Genomic DNA, 21,776 nt, shown 5'->3' with positions numbered 1-21,776 from the left:
AGAAAAAAAAGAAAAGAAAACCCTTTAAAAAAAAGGCAAACAGAAGACTTGGAAAAAATATTTGGAACATATGAAACAAAATATATAAAGAACCGCCAAGAATCAATAATAGAAAGAAAAACCAAAATCTATGAAAATAAGATTAGAAATAAATGAATTCAGCAAGGTCACAGGATACAAGATCAATATACAGAGGATAACTGTATATGTAATAGCAATGAACAATCTAAAAATGAAATTAAGAAACCAAATCTATTCATGATGTCATCAAAAAGAATAAAAAATTATGAATAAATTTAACAAAATAAGAGAAAACTTCTACACTGAAAACCTCAAAATATTGCTGAGAAAAATTAAAGAGGACCTAAATAAATGGAAACCCATTCCATGTTCATGGACTGGAAGACTCAATATTAACAACATACCAATTCTCCACAAACTGATCTATATATTCAACACAATCCCTATCAAAATCCCAGGAGAACTTTTTGCAAAAATTGGAAAGCTGACCCTAAAATTTACATAGAAATGCAAAGGACCCAGAACAGCCAAAACACTCTTGAAAAAGAATAACAAAATTTGAGAACTTACATCTTCCGATTTAAAAACTTACTACAAATCTATAGTAATCAAGACAGTGTGCTACTGAGATAAGGCTAGACCTATAGATGAATGGAACAGAACTGAGAGCCCAGAATTAAACCTTTACATTTATGGTCAATTGATTTGCAACAAAGACGTCAATAGGAAAAGGACTGTCTTTTCAACAAACGGTGTTGGGACAACTGGATATCCACATGTAAAAAGATGAATTTAGACACTGACTTTACCCCAGGCATTAAAAATTAACTCTAAATGAATCACAGATATAAATGTAAGAGCTAAATCTATAAAACTTTTAGAAGAAAACACAGGAATAAATCTTCACAACCTTGATATAATCTAAGAGGTTTTTTTTGAGGAAGATTAGCCCTGAGCTAACTGCTGCGGCCAATCCTCCTCTTTTTGCTGAGGAAGACTGGCCCTGAGCTCACATCTGTGCCCATCTTCCTCTACTTTACATGTGGGACGCCTACCACAGCATGGCTTGCCAAGCAGTGCCATGTCCGCATCCGGGATGCAAACCGGCGAACCCTGGGCCACTGAAGTGGAACATGTGCACTTAACTGCTAGGCGACTGGGCCAGCCCCAAAGACTTCTTAAATATGACACTAAAAGCATGATCTGTAAAAGAAAAATTGATAAATTTAACTTATCAAAATTAAAAACTCTGTGCTTCAAAAGATACCATTAAGAAAATGAAAAGACAAGCTACAGACCAGAAGAAAATATTTGCCAGTCCCATTTTTGATTTTTAAAAAAACAAACTTGTATCCAGAATATAAAGAACTCTTACAACTCAATAATAAGAATACAAACAACTTAATTTAAACATGGACACACTAACAACGAAGTAGCAGAAAGAGAAATTAAGAGTATAATCTCATTTACAATTGCAACAAAAAGAATAAAATCCCTAGAAATAAACTCAACCAAAGAGGTGAAAGACCTGTACACTGAAAGCATAAAACACTGTTGAAAGAAACCGAAGAAGACACAAAGAAATGGAAAGATATTCTGAGCTCTTGGATTGGAAGAATTAACCTAGCTAAAATGCCCATACTTCCTAAAGCAATCTACAGATTCAATGCAATCTCTATCAAAGTTCCAACAACGTTTTTCACAGAAGTAGAATAAAGAATCCTAAAATTTATATGGAACAAAAAAAGACCCCAGATAGTAGTGAAGGGAATCCTGAGAAAAAAGAACAAAGCTGAAGGTATCACACACCCTGGTTTCAAAATATACTACAAAGCTATAGTAATGAAAACAGCATGGTACTGACACAGAAACAGACACAGAGATCAAAGGAACAGAATCAAGAGCCCAGAAATAAACCCACACATCTACGGACAGCTAATTTTCAACAAGGCAGCCAAGAACATACAATGGAGAAAGGAAAGTCTCTTCCATAAATGGTGTTGGGAAAATTGGACAGCCACATGCAAAAGAATGAAAGTAGACTATTATCTTACACCATACACAAAAACTAACTCAAAATGGATTAAACACTTGAATGCAAGACCTAAAACCATGTAACTTCTAGAAGAAAACACAGGTAGCACGCTTTTCAACACTGGTCTTAGCAGCATATTTTCAAGTACCATGTCTGACCAGGCAAGGGAAACAAGGAAAAGATAAACAAATGTGACTACATCAAATTAAAAAGCTTCTGCACAGCAAAGGAAACCATCAACAAAATGAAAAGACAACCTAATGATTGGGAGAAGATATTTACAAACTATACGTCTGATAAGGGGTTAATATCTAAAATATATAAAGAATTCATACATTTCAACAACCAAAAAACCTAACAACCCAATTAAAAAATGGGCAAAAGATCTGAACAAACATTTCTCCAAAGAAGATGTACAGATGGCCACAGGTATGTGAAAGGATGTTCAACATTACTAATTATCAGCGGAATGTAAATCAAAACTATAATGAGCTATCACCTCACACCTGTCAGAATGGTTATAATTAACAAGACAGGAAATAAGTGTTGGAGAGGATGTGGAGAAAAGGGAACTCTCATACACTGCTGGCAGGAATGCAAACTGGTACAGCCACGTTGGAAAACAGTATGGAGATTCCTTGAAAAATTAAGAATAGAACTGCCATACAATCCAGCTATTCCACTGCTGGGTATTTATCTAAAGAACATGAAAACACAAATGTGTAAAGATATATGCACCCCTATGTTTACTGCAGCATTATTCACAATAACCAAGACTTGGAAGCAATCTAGGTGCCCATCAAGGGGTGAATAGATAAAGATGTGGTATATATACACAATGGAACACTACTCAGCCATAAAAAAGGATGAAATCTTGCCATTTATGACAACACAGATGGACCTGGAGAGTATTCAGCTAAGCGAAATAAGTCAGAGGGAGAAAGTCAAATACCACATAATCTCACTCATAAATAGAAGATAAAAATAAGAACAAACAAACCCATAGAGACAGAGATTGGATTGGTGGTTACCAGAGGGGAAGGGGGGAGGAAGGAGGGTGAAAGGGGTGATTGGGCACATGTGTGTGGTGATGGATGGTAATTAGACTTTGGGTGTGAACACGATGTAATCTACACAGGAACTGAAATAAAATGATGTACACCTGAAATTTATATAATGTTATACATCAATGTTATCACAATAAGAAATAAACAAATAAATAAGAAAATAAATCTCAACAGCAAATCCTCAAAAAAAAAAAAAGGACAAAGACCTAAATAGAAATTTCACCAAAGAAGATATATGAATGGCTAAAGAGCTCATGAAAAGATGCTCAACATCTTTGGTCATTCAGGAAATGCAAATTAAAACCACAATGAGATACCACCTTATACCCACTTGGTTGGCAACAATCAAAAAGACAGACAATAACAAGTGTTAGCAAGGATATGGAGAAATTACAACCCTCATATATTGTTGGAGGGGATATAAAACAGTGCAGTCACTTTGGAAAACAGTTTAGTAGTTCTTAGGAAGTTAAACATAAATTTACCATATGACCCAGCAACTCTACTGCTAGATACCTTCAAGAGAAATGAATACATGTCCAAAGACTTGTATGCAAATGTTCATAGCCAGATTATTCATAAAAGGCAAAAACTGGAAATAATCCAAATGTCCATCAACTGATGAATGAATAAACAAAATGTGGTATGTTCATACAATGGAGTACTATACAGTAATAAAAAGGAAGAAACATTTGATACATGCTAGAACATGGTTGAACTTCAAAAACATTATGCAAAGAGAAAGAAGATAACTACAGAAAATCACATTTCCACGAAATGTCCAGAAATGGATAGTCTATGGAGATGAAAAGCAGATTAATGGTTGCCTGGGGATCGGAATGGGAATGAGGTCTGACTGCAAATGAGTAAGCAGTTTCTTTGTGGAGTGATAGAAGTGTTCTAAAACTGGACTGTGGTCATGGTTACACAATACTGTAAATTTACGAAAAATCATTGTATTGTACATATAAAAAGAATGAATTTTATGGCATATAATTTATACTTTATTTTTTAAAACAGAAAAACGAACAAGGACACGAACAATTTCAGAAAAGGAATTGCAAATATCTAATAAGCACAGTTAATCAAGCTCATTCTTAGTTTAAAAAAAATCAAAATAAATCCATGAAATGTATTTCACCTATTTGGCAAAAACTAAGAAGTGTAAGACAATTCAGTATTGCCAAGGGTACGGGCACTCTCGTACACTGTTATTAGGAATACAAAATGGTTCCATCTCTGTGGAGGTTGATTCAGGAGTACCTAACAGACTTAAATGTAAATAACCTTTGACCTCCCTAATTCCACTTAGAAGTGTCAATCCTACAAAAATATTTATACACATGCAAATGCTGTAACAGCAAAAAAAAAAAAATGGAAATATTTAAATGTCCAGTAGGGGAATGGTTAAATAATTTGTATAATTCAGACTACTTTTCAGCCTTGGAAAAAAATTAAGTTCAACCTATATTTACTGCCATGAAAAGATCTCCAAGACATATTGTTAAAGGAAAAAAAACCAACAAAAACAAGTAAACATCTTAAGTCACAAAGCAAAAAGAAAAATCCCACTTGCATAAACGAAAATACATGTCTGGGCAGAGGATCGGATTAATGTTCCCAGCTCTCCTCTCCTGGGAAGCAGAACATCCATTCCTGGACCACTGATTCAGGGCCTGGCAGTACGGCTTCCTTCGACCAACGGAATGTGAACAGAAATGAACGTGCTAGCTTTCATCAGAGGCTTTAAAAAGCATCACATGTATCTAATGCTCCCTCAAGCAGCACAAATTTGAGAAGCTTTCCCATTATATATAACAATCTAACGAAAACTGACTAATACAAAGTGTTACACGAAAAAGGACCCAAAAGATGCATATCAAATTGAATTATGTGTTTGCCTATGTCGGAGGTCAGTGATGCCGTGAGAAAGAACTTTACATTCTTTCTAATTTCTTGAATTTTTAGAACTTTGTATTGAAAAAATCTGTTTAATGGAAAAATGAAAAAAGATATGTACTAAAAGTAAAAGTATCTGGATTAGTGTGGTAGGATAATTTTTTTTCCTTTTCTCCAGTTTCCAAATTTTCCATGATGTTTTAGTATATCTTATTTTTAAAAGTTTTTTGGGGGAAAAAAAGCTAAGACTCTAACATCCATTGAATGTAGGTAAAAGGACACACTATCATGGTGATGACAACTATTGGACTAAATGCTGATAGCAATTAGAAAGTGCTTTGAAAATTATGCCAACGATTTTATTTAGCCATCATAATGACACTGTAAGGTCCCTCCCATTTCACAGTGAAGGAAAACAGGCTTAGATTACTTCCACTAAAGGACACACATGGTAATCAGTGTATCAGAAAACAGCCCTTTGGACTCTAAATCTCCAAACCCTGAGTGCTATAACGACAACGTGATCAAAACGCTATGTGAAAAGAAAAGAGGTAGTGATTAATTCTGTTTCAAAAAAGGAGGAGGGGATTAGTTCAAAAAGTATTTGCTTGTGTGAACCACTCTAACAGCTTCCTGTATGAAAAATGAAAATGATGGCCTTCATTTTATAGTCAGACTGTTGTCACCAAATTCCCAGAGAAACCTAATGCGAAAAGTAACCATTAGTTGCTTTTCATTATCATTTATGACTTAACTAAAATATGTTATGGCTCAATATATACAAACGTATTGCTACAAGCAGGTATATTAACATCAATTTAATAAGATGGTTTCTGATTAGAAAAGGCAGAGTCTTGAAAACAGATATATATATACTCCAGGGACTAAGGAAAACACAAATGCACACAAATTTGTTCATTGTTAGGTTTAAATGCAAAAGACTAAGTTTCTTCCCTCTTAATAACTAAAGATGGAAGCAATTAAACGTTCTTAATCTAAATCATAAAATAAGCATTTGGTCTGAAAGAGTCCGCATACCTGGGAACATTATTGTTTGAATCTTCACTTTCATTTGCCAGGCCACCAAACAAATAGCATTTGTTACCATATAAAGAGAAGCTATGTCCAAGCCGAGGACAAGGAGGTAAACCAGAAGAAGGGGGATGGGGTTTCACTTTTTTCCATAACCAACGACTTGCCTAAAAAAGAGAATAAATACACTCAGACAAAATAAGGAAAGCATTCGTATATCATCAGTAGTGTAACATCACACCAATACATTTTAATCCGAATCCAATCAGAAGGCTCCAATAATCTACTTTTGGGAAAAATGACAAGTAAGCAGATAACTTCTGGAATTAAAATAAATGTTCCAATAAAAACTCAGTCTAGTCTTCCTTATTCACAGATTTCCACAATGGCAAACTAAGTTTATAATAATAAACATTAACAGTTCCAAAATATTTTCCAAATGAAAAATTAAATATCACGTATGGCTTTAATATTAATGTAATTTATGTATTCTTATTTTCTGAAATTAGGTAATCCATGAATGGTATATATTTTAACCTTTAAATAAGCAGAAAGATCATTTATCAAACCAAACTCCAAAACTCATTCTCCGACTATGAATTCTTTCTTTATCTAAAACTATTTTTGAAATGAGTTGCTTATAAATAGGTATAATCCACCTATATCTGCCAATTACCAGATGCCCTCATGATCACAGAACTGGCAACATATGCACAGTTCAGGAGGAAAATTCAACTAGGGCTGTCACAGAGGGCTCCGAGTCTGGTTTAGTAGAGAGTCAAATTTAGAAAGGATATAGGAAACTGTTACCTCTCTTATGCATGTATTGCCGGGGGGGTGGGGGGGGGTGGGGGGGGAATGATTATTAGTGTGAGGGTAACAATTTCTATAACTAAGGCAGACGTTTTCAAACTATGGTCCGGGGACCAGCAGCAGCAGGTGGGAACTTGGTAGGAAAGCGAATGGTGGAGACCCGCTACACACAACACTGCTTCAGAAACTAGGGGCAGGCCCCAGCAATCTGTTTTCATAAGCTCTCGCCAGGCTTCTATTGCAGGCTAAAGTTGAAGAACAACCACTGAGACACAAAAGCCTAAACACATAACATGTACAATCGATACTAACAGAAATCCTAATGTAACAAATGTGGCAGTGGGTATTGAAAAAAGACTTACATTAGAAACGTTGGCTTTTTAGTGAGGTGGAAACATTTTCTTTGAAACTATAAAATGTGAACCTCACACTATTTTAAGTATGTTAATGAAATGCTTTGCAATCTTTCTAAGAAGTATGACCAATATCACTAATAAAGCTTCAGATTGAGATAAAAAATTTGAAACAGACTTACTTGTAACTCATATAACTCATTGCTGTATCTTCCATATTCAACCATTCCCCCAAACACTAATATTCTGGTACCATCACAGACAAATCCATGGGCAGCGCAGCCTGGAGGGATGTCTCCTCTAACAGCTGGTAGGAACCACTGATTTGTAACTAGTTGCCAAAATAAAATTAAAATAAATTATAATCAACAGTCACCGCAGACTATGAATATGCACTTTATATGTATCATCTAATCAGTGGTTCTTAATGGGGGATGATTTCGCCCCCCAAGGGCAAACTAAAAACTTTTCGTTATCATAACTAGAGTAAGGGGGGTGTTACTGGCAACTAGTGGGTAGAGCTAGAGACGCTGCCAAACATCTTACAACGTGCAGTGCAGCCCCCTACAACAAATAATTCTCTGGTTCAAAAGGTCAAGAGTGCTGCTCTTGAAAAACCCTGACCTATATCCTTTAATTCTTACAAAAACCTTGCTTGGTAAGTATCATCGTCCTCATTTCACAAGTGAAGATCTGACACTTAGGTTTAGTAACTTTAGCACTGATCCTGGGCTACGGGCAGGGCAAAATTCAAACTAGGTCTAACTTATTCCAAAACTAGGAGTTTTACACCATACCAAATGGTCAAATTACTTTTTAACTTTATATGCTGGGGTGCCAGGAGGGGGAGAGGGTGAAAAAAATAAAATGTCCCCTACTCCACTATTTTATTAACCGTTAAATGTCCACTATGATTAAGTAGGTTGGTCAAAGTCAAGGAAAAATTAGTGATCATGACATAGACCCCAAATCCAGCAACTAGCCTTACAACAAGGGAACAGCTTTCTCATGATAGCTGGCGCATTTACAAGTGGGGAAAATGAAATTCCAACCTCGTTGCCATCCCTCGGAGGTACTCAAAAGCAGGGCCTCCCCGCCCAGGGGCACCTGTGATTTGCAGCGGTGCTCAAGGGGACAGTCCTCTGTCCCCGCGCTGCCCGGCGGAGTTTGGGGACACACACCCGACTATGCAGAGACAGGCGTCCGGCTCACCCGGACGAAGCACTTCCCCGCCGGCTAAGAGGGCTACCACAGGGCAAAAGTCTGGACTGGCACCTGCCAGATCCTGGGCTGTACTGGGGATGAGAGTACCAGAAGGCCTCTTGTGCCCCTCCTCACCCCCCGCCCCCCAGGTTCTCTTCTCCTTAAGGAAGAAAGGCGACGACGGGAAAGGCCCGGAGGAGCTTCGGTTTGGAGTTGTTTTAAGTGTTTGACAGGGGAGGGATCTCGGAGCCCCGGAGCGGGCGAGACTTGGGGAAGAGGCCCAGGCCGGTGGAAGCGGTCTCTCTCGCCTCCGTCTGCCAACAGGGCTGCGGCGGCGCGGGGGGGCTCGGACCGCCTGCCCGACGGCCGGCGCGCCCCGCTCGGGGCCGGTTCCGCCCCGCGGGCCCCGGGGAAACGGAGCCGCCGCCCGCCACACGGTCGGACCGCGGCCGCCCGGCCGAGCCGCGCTCCCGCCGCCGGCCCGAGGAGGCAGTGACCCGGCGGTGACAGCTGTCAGGGCCGCGGCCGCCGCCTCGCCTCCCCTCCCCCTCCGAGGCTCCCGCAGGCGGGGCCGAACAGAGGCCGCCGCGCCTACCCGTGTTGTAGACGTGCAGCTCGTCCGCGATGCCCTCGTTGCCCCCACCAAAGATGATCATCAGTTCCCGGATGGCCACGGCCCGGTGTCCGTGCCGGGCGCGGGGTACCGGCCCCGTGAAGGAGGAAACCCGCCTCCAGTTGAGGAGGCTGGGAGCCGCCATCTTCCCAACCCCCGCCCCTCTGCCCACAATACACCGCGCCCGCTCGGGCGCCGCCGCTCCCGGGGGAGGGCGGGGCCCCGCCTCCAGCTGTGCGCCGGGGTCACATGACCGCGGCGCCCGGGGCAAGGCTGGAGGCCTCGGGGGAGCCCCGCCCCCACCTCCGGGCGATGTGACCGGCCCGGGCCCCCGGGACAACGGGTTTTAGGGTGGAAGGACATTGCCTACCCACCAAGTCTCCCCTGCCCACTCAGAGGCCCCCGTTTTGTCTTTGCGAGAGAAGGTGCAGCGTTTTCCTTTAGGGACGCTTTAATTGAGCATCTAGGTAGTGCGGGCGAGTCAGACCCTGGAAACAATGACGATGTAGACGGAGAAAAGCCCGTGTGGAGGCTCGGAGTGCCGGAGCGCGGGGACGGGCGCGCCCCGGGCACCGCAGCGTCGGGAGGCCGGCGAACTCGGGAGGGAGGCAGGCTGGACCACTCCACGCCGCGCCGCCTGTGGCTCGGAACGCCGCACGGAAGGTCGCAGCTAAGCCTGCAAAGGCACATCAGGCAGATCAGGTTTTGGGGGGGGGTAGGGGGGGTGCCAGGCCAAGAAGTTTAGGAACGGTGAGCCGCGAAGGGTTTTTTGTTTTGTTTTGTTTAAGCAGGTGGAAGATTATATATAGATTTCTGTTTTATTGCTAGCTAATATTTGAAGGTCTTCCGTTGACAAGCGCTGTCCTACTTCCCTTCTATGTATTAATTAATTCGTGTGATCCTCCCAACAATTCAGTGAACTGGGTACTGTTATCTGTCTTTCGTGGGTGGGGAAATAAGGCACAGAGAAGTAAAGTCATTCTCCCATGGGCACACAGCAGAAAAGGACTGAGACCAGAATTCAAACGCAGGGCTTCTGATTCCAGAATCCCCTACCCCTAACCATTATGCGATACTGCCTCTAGTCATAGTCATTCGTAAATGTATTAAGGCGGGGCTGCGTTGTGATCTGGTCCTACGCCTTCGCCCTGAAAGAGATACAAATCCAGCAGGAAAAAAAAAGTGAAAACAGTTTAAGTCCCTAACTCACATTCTCAAGCAAGTACAGAAGGGGTAATACACACAGCATACGTCAAATTTCCTAAAATGCCTTTTTCCTCATCTTATTATTTTCAATTTCTCTCCTATGCGTAGCTCATCCTCGCTCCGCCAACTCCTTCAAACCTTTCTACCTTCTCATCCATTTAAACTTTCTTTTGAGAGGTGATCCTCTACCTTTTTAAAAGGAATTCTCACTGTTCTTTCCAGCTCCTTCTTCTCGAGTTCTTCCTTTCACTGATTATTACCCCAATTTGATATTATGGTCAAAGAGAATTTGGGAAGGGAGGGGGAAGGCGGCTGGGAACAAAGAAAGGAAGCTATGAATATTTATGTATTAATATTTTTTTGGTCACATACATAATGTGGGCTCTTAAATGTTTCTGTTACAAAGCTGTTGTGTATCTGAAACGATACTGGAAAAGTTGGGATAAAGCAATGAGTTTTTCATAAAACTTAAAATATTTAAAGAACTGTACTTTATTCTGAGGGTTTAGTGTTAAAATGTCCTAAATTTATGAATGATGCTGTAAGTAGGTGGTAGCTGTTTCTTTAATGCTCTTCCAGCAAAAGACTAAGAGCAAAATTAAAAGTTGCAAACCCGCTGTTGATATTCAGATTAAAAAACAAAATAAATCTGGTTTATGGTATTTGAAAATCTGAAAATCCCTGAACTAGGGGAAAGGTGAAGGGAAAATATTAAGACGAGAGATTACAAGTTACAACTGGCTGCTTAGATAAGGAGCTGCAGGAAGTGTGTATAATGGAGGAAGCATGTAGGAGTTTCCTAGGATTGCTGTAACAAAGTACCGCAAACCGTGTGGCTTAAAACAATACAAATTGTTGGCTCACAGTTCTAGAGGTTAGAAATCCACAATCAAGGTGTCAGCAGGGCCATGATCCCTCTGAAACCTGTTGGGGAGGATGCTTCCTTGCCTCTTTCTAGCTTCTGGTGGTGGCCGTCAATCCTGGGTGTTCCTTGTCTTGTAGCTGCATCACTCCAGTCTCTGTCGCCAGCATCACATGGTGGTGTCCCTGTATGTCTGTGTCTCTTCTCTTCTTATAAGTTCACCAGCCATATTGGATTAGGGCCCATCCTAATGACCTCATCTTAACTTGTTTACATCTGCGAAGACCCTATGTTCAAATAAGGTCACATTTACAGGGATTGGACATTAGGACTTCAGCTTATCCTTTTGAGGGACACAGTTCAATCCGTGACAAAGTGCTTAATCCACTGGGAGAGATATTTTACCAGAGCAGCTTTGACTCCACTCTGTTTAAGTGAGGAGTCTAGAATTAGGTTCCCAGTTCTCAAGATAGCCACCTTCAATCTCTGAAACTACAGGAATGGAAGTCATCACCTGGGAGGAGAGTGTAGAAGGGAAGAGTGAGGCAGAATAGCTCCCCAAAGGAGCCAAGATTTGAGAGGTAAAGACAGAAGGAGGCACCCAGGAAGGAAATGAAGAACCAGTAGCCAGAGAGGTCAGAAGAGAACTGGGTGAAGTGATGTCAAAGAAGCCACAGGTGGAGGGGGTTTCACAGAGGCGGAAGTGGTTGTCAAAGCCAAAAGCAATAGAGAGGTCAGAGAAGAGAGAAATGAAGTGTCTGTTGGATTTGCAAATTAGGAGGTTATTATGGCCTAGATTAAAATATTCAGTGGAGTGGGAGGAGGGAAGCCAGAGAAGATTGAAGAACAAATACCAACTAAGGAAGTGCAGATAACATGTATAATGTTCTTTTTACAGAGACTTGCCGATGAAAGGAAGGAAAGACAAGTGGTTGGAGGGGAGAAATGGATACAGGACAAGCTGTTCTTACTTTTTTGCATGGGATGAGACTTGAGCATGATCGTGGGCCCAGGAGAAGCATCCAGTTGAAAAGGAAAGACTGAAGAAACAAAAGGGATGCCTTAGTCTGTTTGGGTTGCTAGAACAAAATACTACAGACTGGGTGGCTTATAAACAGCAGAAATTTGTTTCTCACAGTTCTAGAGGCTGGAAGTCCAAGAGAAGGGTGCCAGCGTGATTAGGTTCTGGCAAAGGCCCTCTTGCAGGTTGCAGACTACTGACTTCTCGCTGTGTCCCTACATGGTGGAAGGGGCAAGGGAGCACTCTGGGCCTCTTTTATAAGGGCACTAATCCCACTCATGAGGGCTCCACCCTCTGACCTAAGCACCAAAATACCAAAGGCCCCATCTCCTAATCCAATCACCTTGGGGGTGAGGATTTCAACATACGAATTTGGGGGGGACGTAAACACTCAGATCATCACAAGAGAATATGTCATTTGGAAATGCTTTCTCTCACAAGTAGCAGAATATCCAACACACAGTGGCTGAATGATAAGGCTCTTATCTTGCACGAGAAATCTGAGGTAGGTGGGTCCAGGGTTAGTTCAGCAGCTCAGTGGTGTCACGGTTCTAAGTAGGGTTCTGAATTTCTCTTGACCTTTCCTTTGTGGTCGTAAGAAGGCTGTTGCAGCTCTGGGCATTGTGTCTTCATACAACCATGCCCAAAGGCATGAAGCAAGAGGACAGCCAGGATAGGGAAAGCATCTTGCCCAGAAGCCATCCAGCACACTTCTCTTAGGTTTCGTTACCCAGAACTGGGGCATTTGGTAAATTAAGATTACCTTAGCTGTAGTGAAGAAATACCCAATAAAAATGGCTTTAAAGGTTTATGTTTCTCCCATGTAAATGAATTTTGGAGGTGGCAGTGCAAAGCCAGAGTGGCAGCTCTATTTCACCAAGTCCTCAGGAATATGTAGACTTTATGAATTGGAATTCCCCCTTCCAAAAAAAAAAAAAGAATTCTTCCTTCCAAGTCATGGTCCAAGATGGCTGCTCTAGCTCTAGCTATTGCATCTACATTCCAGCTAGCAGGAAAGTGTGAGAGAAAGGAATGTTCCCCTCTCCAGAACACATTCTGGAATTATACATATTATTTCTACTTACATCTCATAAGCCAGTGTTTAATCACAAAGCCACAGCTAGTTGAAGGAAGTTTGGGAAATGTAGTTTTTATTCAGAATGGCCACGTGCCTAGCTAATAGTCAAGATTCTGTTACAGAGAAAGAATAGGAGAGCAGACACTGGGGGTCATCTTGCAGGAGGGTGGCTACAGGCGCCTGGGAAAGTGGTCCTTTGTTTGTTTGTTTTCAGCCCCTCAATAACGAAAAGCAGACAAGGAAGAATAAGGTTGGAAATGAGAGTTGGTTGAGCTAAGCAACTAGGCCAGCCTCAGGGAGAGTTGAAACTTGATGGAGCAGGATCCTGGAGGATCAAGAAAAGACGGACTCAGAAGTACATGCAGATTTACATATATACTAGGATTGAATATATTTCTAGATTATAGATTATATAAATGTTCATAATCTATAAATATGTAATAGAAAACAGAAAGCTCTGTTGGACAGTGCAGTCCTAGCCTTTTGAGATTGCATTAGAGAAAGTACCTGCATCTCTCACCACTTTCTCTCCTTCACTGCCGTCCCCTGTATCAAACACCTATCATATACCTGCACTCAAAATATCACATAGGGGTCAAGATCATGGGAGTCAGAATCCACTTGTCTTAGCCATTTACTAGCTGTGGTCTTGGTCAAGTTATTTATCCTCTCTGAGCCTAAGATTCTTGGTCTATAAAATGGGGATGATAATAGCATCTATCTCTTAGGGTTATTTTGAAGATGAAATGAGATAATGCATGTTGAGTCCAGGCAGCCCTTGCTTTGCGTGCTTATGCAGTTCTGCAGAATGAACAGGCAAGTTGAAACTCTGCAAAGCAATCTTAATTCTCAATGGGAAATAGCACAGTTGTTCTGTGATCTTTAAACATTTTTGTCCAAATATTTAAAACTCTCTTACTGTTGGTTTTAAATATCTAAGGAAATGAAAAAATGAGTAGACCTAATATTTATTTGTTATATTGTAATTTAAAACATTAGAAACATTGAGAATTAAATGTGTTTTTTGTGTAAAACTTATCAAGAGTAGTTGGAGCGGTGCCTGCCTTATCACATAACCTTCTGTATGGAGTGAGCGTCTTTTCTGTGCCATCGCACATTGTCACACTCCTTTCTAAGTTTGATCAGCTTCCCATATTTTATCCTTTGCATCTTCAATGTCATGAAATATCTTTGAGAGTTCCTTTAATGTGAATTTTTTGCCTGTGTCACTTCCTCTGGAACATCTTCATCCTTCTCTTAGAAACCACTTTCCTCATTTATGTTCATAAATTCACCTTCACTAAATTTTTCTGGCTGCAATCTAGAGTTGAATAGTGGCCGTATCATCTCCAGGCCAGCTCTTTGTTCTCTCCCTCCATTTACCTTTGAGTTGAACGTCACTCCCGCCATTATCATTTTGGTTTCTTTGCCACACTTTTATCTTTGTTGGCCAATTCTCTCTAGTATCCATTTTTGTAAACATCACATGGGTTTATCACTGGGAATTAAGGAAACAACACGACTACATGCTTTGCTGTCTGTCTATAAACTGAGTAACAGATGTCCAGAGACCAAACACTGACAGACTGTCAAAGAAGCGACATGATTGGTCACTGGTCATGATGTGGATCTGTTATTTCATAGTAATTTTGTGGACTAAAAAGCTAGCAACAAAGTTTGTACTTGTGTAACTACTCACAGTTAATATACTGTGGTAACAGATTTGAACTGTGTTGTTGGGAGACCGATGTTTTTAAACTAAACCAGGGTAACTGAAATTTGTGCTGTTGCCATGCAAAGCAAGGACGGTGCTGCCCTGATGCCATGCCTGGCCTGTAGGAAGTAGTAGATTGTTTTAGTTCTAACATCATCATCATTTTCATTTTGTTGCTACTGTTTCTGCTCTTCCTCCTGAGCTACAGGCCACTGAGGAGTCAGCCCGAGAAGGAGGGGCTGGTGCTGGGAGGTGGCAGACAGCGCTGTGCTTTCAGCCAAGAGTGTAAATTGCCATGTCCAAGGGATACCTTAATCTCAGTTGAGGACTCAGGCCAAGGGCTTATTGGCAGAGGTCTGAGTAGGGGTTTGGGAGTGCCAACAGGTAGGCAGAACTCAACAGCAGAGAGCCTGGGCAGGCACTGTTCCCGAGATGAAGGAAGCAGATGGTGTGTGTTCACAGATCGCAAGGCTCTGGCCATGGGTCTTGGCTAGAGCCATAGCCAAGGCTTGGAGAAGGCAGTTGGCAAGAGCAAGGCAGAACTCTAGGCCAGGTGGAGCCTACTCCAGTTGCCAGAACAGGGAATTGGCACAAGAGCCAAGGAAGAAAAACAGTCATCTCCTGTGGGAGAGAGGGACCCCAGGTACAAAGAGTCAGGTACAGGAGCAATGGCTGCAGCTCAGGGGGTAGCAGGGAAGAGTCTGGAGCACCTGGGCTCTGGACAAGGAGATGACCCATCACTGAGCCCCACCCGGCAAAAGAGGGGTAACCGAGGCTCCTATAGTTGTACTTGCTGCCCCACGTGGGTGATCTTGGAGCCCAGCCCTGGGAGACAGAGGCAATAAATAGAGGCTTGTCAGCGTGACCCAGTGTAGAGGTTCACTGCTGCTATAGAATGCTTCCTCCTTTTCTTCAGTTACTTTTATCAGCCTTAGTAGATTTTATCTAAGACCTTGTCTACAAAGTAATGCCTCAGCCAAGGCAGGTCTATTGGGGAAGAGGAAATGATGAACATTTTACTTTCAACTAATTAGAAATAAACATGGAATAATAATGACTCAGATATACATTGTGTTGACTAATGATATCACAAATTTAAAATGCATAGAGATCACATGAGACTGCCTTCAGGCATATACCTGAGACCTGACCAATCGACTTAACCACATTAGCGTTCATTTTCCTCACATAGTTAGATGTTCCACAAGTAGTTCAGGGCTGCTATGGTGGCTCCCAGCACCATCAGAGACTTAGGCTCCTCCTATGTTCTTGCTCTGCCCTCCTTAACAAGGGAGGGCTGCCGGGTCACGCAATGCAGGGGACCCCAGCCACGTTGTGCAAGGACATTTTCCATTTGCTTACACAGCTCTACTCTCCACTCTTCTTCACCTTATTCAGTGCCCTGAGAAGCTGACCTAAATGTGCTACCTCACTTGAGCTCTCCTGCCTTCTGACTTCCCGTTGGGTTTGGCCAATGAGAGGCACCCCCAATAGGAGATTGTAAGGTTGGGGTAATTAGCCCCCTAGTCCCTTTTGTGTGGGTCAACACAGGCTGCTCCTGTGGGATAGCCTTGTCCATACAGCTACTTTCTCCCAGTTCTGGTAGTTACTTCCTTTCCTTGCCCTTCAGGGCTAGAGGTCGTAACGGCTCCAGCAATTGCTAACCCCAGGCTACTGCACCATCTCTTAACCATGTTTCCTTAATACCAATTACATCTTTTCAAATGGTGCCTTTCTTCAAAGTCTCCACCATTAGCCCGCTGGAGGGAGCCATCTGTGTCCTGCCAGGGCCCTGACTGATTCAACACTGCAATCTCTGTGTACAGCGGTGTGGCCACGTACCCCAGCACAGTGTGGGCCTTTTCTCCGCAGAACTGCAAGATGGCTACTCCACCTCCAGGCATCAAGGCTGGATGTCAGGTAGGAAGAAAGGGCAAAAGGCACCAAACAGCCCTTTGCCAGGAGAACAGCAGCTTTCTAGGAAGTCACAAACAGCTGACTTCTGCTTACATGGCGCTCTGGCTGCAGGAGGTCTGACAGGTGAGTATTTTTAACTGGCAATTACTGCCCCAAATGAAAGAGTGTTTCTATTTGAAGGGAAGAAGCAGAGCCACAGAAGAAGTAGGCCCAGCAACATCATATAACTCATTTAGATTTTTTTAAAGTTACAAATAACATACTGTTACAATTTCTTTCCCTAGTTCTTACCTTGGGGTGTCTTTGGGCAATAATACTAATAATAACGATATATTGAGCCCTTACTGAGTGCTTTATGTGCATGTCTTTCTTTTCCTTTTTTTTTTTTTTTAAGGAAGATTAGCCCTGAGCTAACATCTGCCACCAATCCTCCTCTTTTTGCTGAGGAAGATTGGCCCTGAGCTAACATCTGTGCCCATCTCCCTCTGTTTTATATATAGGATGCCGCCACAGCATGGCTTGATAAGTGGTGCTCAGGTTCACGCCTGGAATCCAAACCGGTGAACCCTGGGCCACCGAAGCAGAGCCTGTGAACCTAACTGCTACACCACTGGGCCAGCCCCCATGATGTCTTTTAAGCCTCAAACAGTCCTGTGAGGCTTCCCCACTTTATAGACAAGGAAACTGAAGGTGAGGTTTTCAGTAATGTGTAACTTTAATACCTGAGCAAACACCTAGGTCTGTCTGTCTGCAGAGCCCATGCTGGTAGCCACAGCACTTATCAGCGTGTCTCTTACATCCTGTGTCTCTTTCAGTTCTTCTCATTTCTTCCCCAGGGAACAATCTGTGCGTACAATGTGGAAATCTAGGTCATAGATAGTAAGCCTCTTGCATCTTCAGAACATGGCCCAGCAGAAATAAAGGAGAAAGAATCAGAGGTTGGAGACAGAGGGGGCCAGGGGGAAAGTGTACAGAGAATAATGACCACAGAGATTTGGGTCCATGTGGAAATTAATCTGAATAGCAAGCAGAGTCTGTGAAAACAATGTGATTCCTATTTCAGTTCTGAGTTCCCTCTTGGGGCTTTGGTTGTCATACTCTCTGAACCTGCTTATTCACCAGCTCCTACACTGGGGCAGACATTCTGCAAGTGCATGAGAGATGCAAAGGGGAGAAAACCCAGTCTTTGGAGGAAGCTGGAATAGGCCAGCTTGGAGAGCTTTCCACCACGATGCCTTGGGACACGTCTGAGGGCCTCTCCTGATGCTCCTGACAGCACATAATTCTGGGAGGGCAGCGGCAAGCCCTGAGCCAGGAAATGTTGATATTTTTGCTCACGTGGGTACAATGGGACTGGAGCAGGAGGACTTAGAGCCACTGAACCTTCTGGCTTCCCACAGGGGATCAATGTATACAAAGTATCTTTGCTGCCACCAAAGATAAATATCTTACTACCATGCCTGTTAGCGACAACATTGAATGGTGCTGTGGTTAAAACAGAATACAACTTGCTGGGAGGAAAGAGAGAAGAGGAATAGCATAATGTCAAGCCTGCCCCAAAGAAAAATGACACACTTGCTGGATTGTGTGAGCACTTTAACAGGAGTATATAAGGGAATGCCGCCAGGGCAGCCAGTTTATTTCTATACAAACAGTGACATGATGCTGAAGGATGACCGAGAGAAGAATGCAGTAACTGTGGATGCAATAAAACCCTAGAGCTGCAGCCAAAAATCTTAGTATTTGAAACAAGTAAGGAACAGTTGAGAAGTGCTGAACGAGAATTGCAGTCCTGGCTTCATCAGTAACTTGCTTTGGGAACTTAGACTTTAACTTGCTCACAGCCTCAGCTGGCTCATCTGCAGATTGGGGCAAAAACATCTGCTCAATTTACCTAAAAGGAATGTCGTGAGAATAAAACGAAATAGATGCAAAAATGCTTTGTCAATGTTGGAAGTTCTATACAAATGGAAGCTATTCGGGATACTCCCACTCTCCAAGTTCGAGTCTGAAAAAACCCCACTCAATCCATTAGAGCAGCATGGTTCAATACAGTAGCCACTAGCCACGCTGGCTACTGAGTACTTACCCTGTGATTAGTGCCACTGAGGAACTGAATTTTAAATTTTACTTAGTTTAAATGAATTGAAATTGAAAAACCGATTCTTGATTCAGTTATTGGAAAATTGTTAAGTGTGCTTGGAACAACCTGAATATGTGAATCTATTGTTTACACTGTAAATTTTATGAAACCTAAATACATATCGTTTCTGATGAAATTTAGTGTTTGAATTGAGATGTACTGCAAGTATAAAATACACACCAGATTTCAAAGACTTAACACACACAAAAAAGAAGGTAAAATGACTAGTTAATAATGTTTTATGTTGATTATATGTTGAAATAATATTTGGTATCTAGTGGGTTAAATAAAATATATTGTTAAAATGAATTTTACCTCTGTACTTTTCTTCAAGTGACTACAAGAAAATTTAAAATTACCATGTGGCTTGCATTCCATTTCTATTGGGCAACACCGCTTTAGAAAGAGGTTGTGAGCAGAGGGGTCCTCATTTCCTTATAGGAACTAGGGAGAGAAGCCATGGCAGAAATAAATTCTGTGATCCCAGGCAAAGCGCTAACACATTCCCTGGGTTTCTGAGATTCAATGGCAGAAACACAGAAGAGCACAGAGCTGGGTGGGGTTGATTCCCCGCCTTATTCTTTTCTGTGTTCAGGCACAAAACACACCATCTTGAAACTTCTGCCACTATCACTGCCTTGCTAGGATGAGACCATCATTCTTATCCCGGCTTTGATTTGGGGATGCTGGCATTTTAATGACTAGGAGATTTCAGGAGAAGCTAGCTAACAGGAAGATGTTCTTAAAATCAGCATGAACTTAATTTTTTCACTTCTGCCATTTCAAAGTTTACCTTAGACCCAACGTGTGGTAGAAATTCACCCTCCAAGCATTTACTTTTCTCAGATTTTGAATCTTTTCCTCTAGAGCAGCCTTGTTTTGGAAATGATATGCACACAGACTGCCGGTGGAGGGGGATGCCAGAGGAAGTCTGGCCCATCCCAGCCGGCCTGCCAAGCACATCTGGAAGTGGTTTCGGGGCCTCCTCACGCTGCCAGCGCAACGCCTGGAGTCCCAGCTGCTCCGCGCAGGGGTGGAAGAAACCCGAGCCGCTCCAAGTCAACGCAAGCAAAGGCGGGTGGGAGGGGGAGGAATACTCTTGGAAACGTTATATTGGCCTTGGGGCTCTCCAGCCCTGTAGGATTTCCAATGAGATCTTAGAAGCAGCCGATGTATTGTGAAGGGCAGCAGCCCGCGGCCAGCCACGATCTGAACGCTCTGCCCTGCAGCTCTTCTGGACCGAGGAGCCCAAAGCCCAGCCGTCACCATTCACCAGGTAACAGAAATTTACGTGCGGCGTGGCAGCCTTTCCGTTCGACCCTGGCCCGCCTGGAGCGCTCCTTTCTTTTGCTATAGATTCAAAAAACCAAATCGGAGGTAGATTGTCCCACACAAATTTTGCCTTCAAGAGCCCCTAGCCCATGTTTGCAGCGTTTCAACGGAAACTTTTTTTGCCATGGAAGCAAATCCAGAATACTCAGTGTGCAAGTTTTTCACAGCCTGGACTGCTTTTCCAGACCGGGGTTCAACCCCTCCCCCCACCCCAAACAGTGTACTCTTTGCATCAGATTTTCAGCATGGAAATCAGCGGTTAGCTAGGACGCAGACAAACGCTAGCATTTAATGCAGGTAAGTTTCTGAGCCACTAAAGATTTAATTGAGCTGTGATTCATGTTTTCAGAATCTGTCTTAGGCTGTTTTGAGGGCAGCAATCCCCCGAAAGAGGAACTGACAGTTGTGGAAATCTAAATGAGGCTTATTGTAAATACAATAGTCATAGTGTTTGGGTTGAAAATGCTTTTTAACACTCAAAAACTGTCTTGTTATGTTCACTTTATGAGCAAATGTAATACATTGGATAAGCCTGATGTATAACTTGTGACATGAGTTAAGACGGGATAGTTAACACAAGAGTAAAAAGAGAGAGAGGAAGAAAATATGATGATATCTAAAAATCTGGATGTGCTGTGGAAAAACATTAGTCCTCTAGCTGTTTGGTTTTATGTAGCCAAATATCCAAAATGACATTGGTTTGTTTGTTTTGTCTTTTTCTCCAAATGGCTCGGTGTTGCATTTCTGTACAGTATCCTTTTTGTGTTATGTAACGGAATCCCAGTCCTTCATCTAATGTGGTCAGACGGAGAGCAGTGCGGGGCAGTGGTGAGAACGTGGGCTCTGGGGTCAGACTCACAGAGTTGAATCTATGCACTCCCGCATATAAGCTTTATAAGGTTTGACTCTTGGTGAGTTATTTAACTTGTCAGTGACTCTATTTGCTCATCTGTAAAACAGGACTTAAGGGACATCCTATGTCTAAAGGACGTGACTCAGGATCTGCAGGGTAGTGAGGCCTCAGGGAAGGTTAGCGTCTCTGGTGGTGCTGATGATGAGGATGGCGATGGTGAAAGTGACCACACCTCCTGCATTGGGGCGCAGCCCTGCTTTTGACACGTGTTCCCTCTGAGACTCCGGTCATCCAAGTGTTCCTTGTGTCCTCACATCCTGTCTCTCCAGGGCCCTACTTTCTTCCTTCCTCTCTTCAAATGCCTCTCTTTCTTTTTTTCCACTCTGGCTCCCTTTGTTTCTTTTTTGTTCTCCCTCTTTCCTTGATGAGAGAAAGACATGCTTATTAAGCCACGCCCTCATAGTTTTCATTTCTAGTTCCCAGGGAGCATGATTCTAAAGCCACCTTTTATTTCAGTATTTACCAAAGAATGTTCTGAAGAAGATAGTCCCATGGGAAAAAAGTGCTCTGTGAACTATATCACCTTCTTAGAAATCTCAGAAAGCATAATGGCT

At 42.4% G+C, this 21,776-nt stretch overlaps 2 protein-coding genes and 1 long non-coding RNA gene across 10 annotated transcripts in view; 2 read left to right on the top strand and 1 right to left on the bottom strand.

The window, feature by feature from the left end:
- Positions 1–9,282, bottom strand: part of HCFC2 (host cell factor C2) — a 77,237-nt gene extending 67,955 nt beyond the window's left edge. For 2 of the 4 annotated variants that reach the window (XM_044746058.2, XM_044746054.2), the window contains exons 1-3: positions 9,019–9,226; positions 7,403–7,551; positions 6,061–6,221 (exon numbers count right to left, since the gene is read on the bottom strand). In XM_044746058.2, the coding sequence (XP_044601993.1) occupies positions 6,061–6,221; positions 7,403–7,551; positions 9,019–9,181 (473 nt within the window). In that variant the 5' untranslated portion in view covers positions 9,182–9,226. Of the gene's footprint in view, positions 1–6,060; positions 6,222–7,402; positions 7,552–9,018 lie in introns of all 4 variants that reach the window. The other 2 variants (XM_070507169.1, XM_044746053.2) reach the window with 2 other exon arrangements.
- Positions 9,283–9,319: 37 nt separating this feature from the next.
- Positions 9,320–19,290, top strand: LOC139045057 (uncharacterized). Of its 3 annotated transcripts, none has more exons than XR_011502666.1 (3): positions 9,320–16,957; positions 17,335–17,524; positions 17,671–19,290. It is a non-coding gene; the product is annotated as an uncharacterized lncRNA (long non-coding RNA). The 3 variants fall into 3 exon arrangements; XR_011502668.1 differs by having other exon boundaries at positions 17,898–19,289; XR_011502667.1 differs by having other exon boundaries at positions 9,333–16,957; positions 17,957–19,289.
- A 608-nt stretch (positions 19,291–19,898) lies between these two features.
- The window catches only part of GLT8D2 (glycosyltransferase 8 domain containing 2), a 38,055-nt gene continuing 36,177 nt past the window's right edge, over positions 19,899–21,776 (top strand). The window contains exon 1 of one of the 3 annotated variants that reach the window (XM_044746081.2): positions 19,899–20,253. Coding sequence is in view for 1 of the 3 variants with exons in the window: in XM_070507175.1 (XP_070363276.1) it covers positions 20,148–20,253 (106 nt within the window). In the remaining 2 variants the exon portion in view is untranslated. The remainder of the gene's footprint in view (positions 20,254–21,776) is intronic. The other 2 variants (XM_070507175.1, XM_070507174.1) reach the window with 2 other exon arrangements.

This window comes from Equus asinus, chromosome 4 (assembly GCF_041296235.1).
Source record: "Equus asinus isolate D_3611 breed Donkey chromosome 4, EquAss-T2T_v2, whole genome shotgun sequence".
NCBI lineage: Eukaryota > Metazoa > Chordata > Mammalia > Perissodactyla > Equidae > Equus > Equus asinus.
This window is presented reverse-complemented; position numbering and strand designations above follow the sequence as displayed.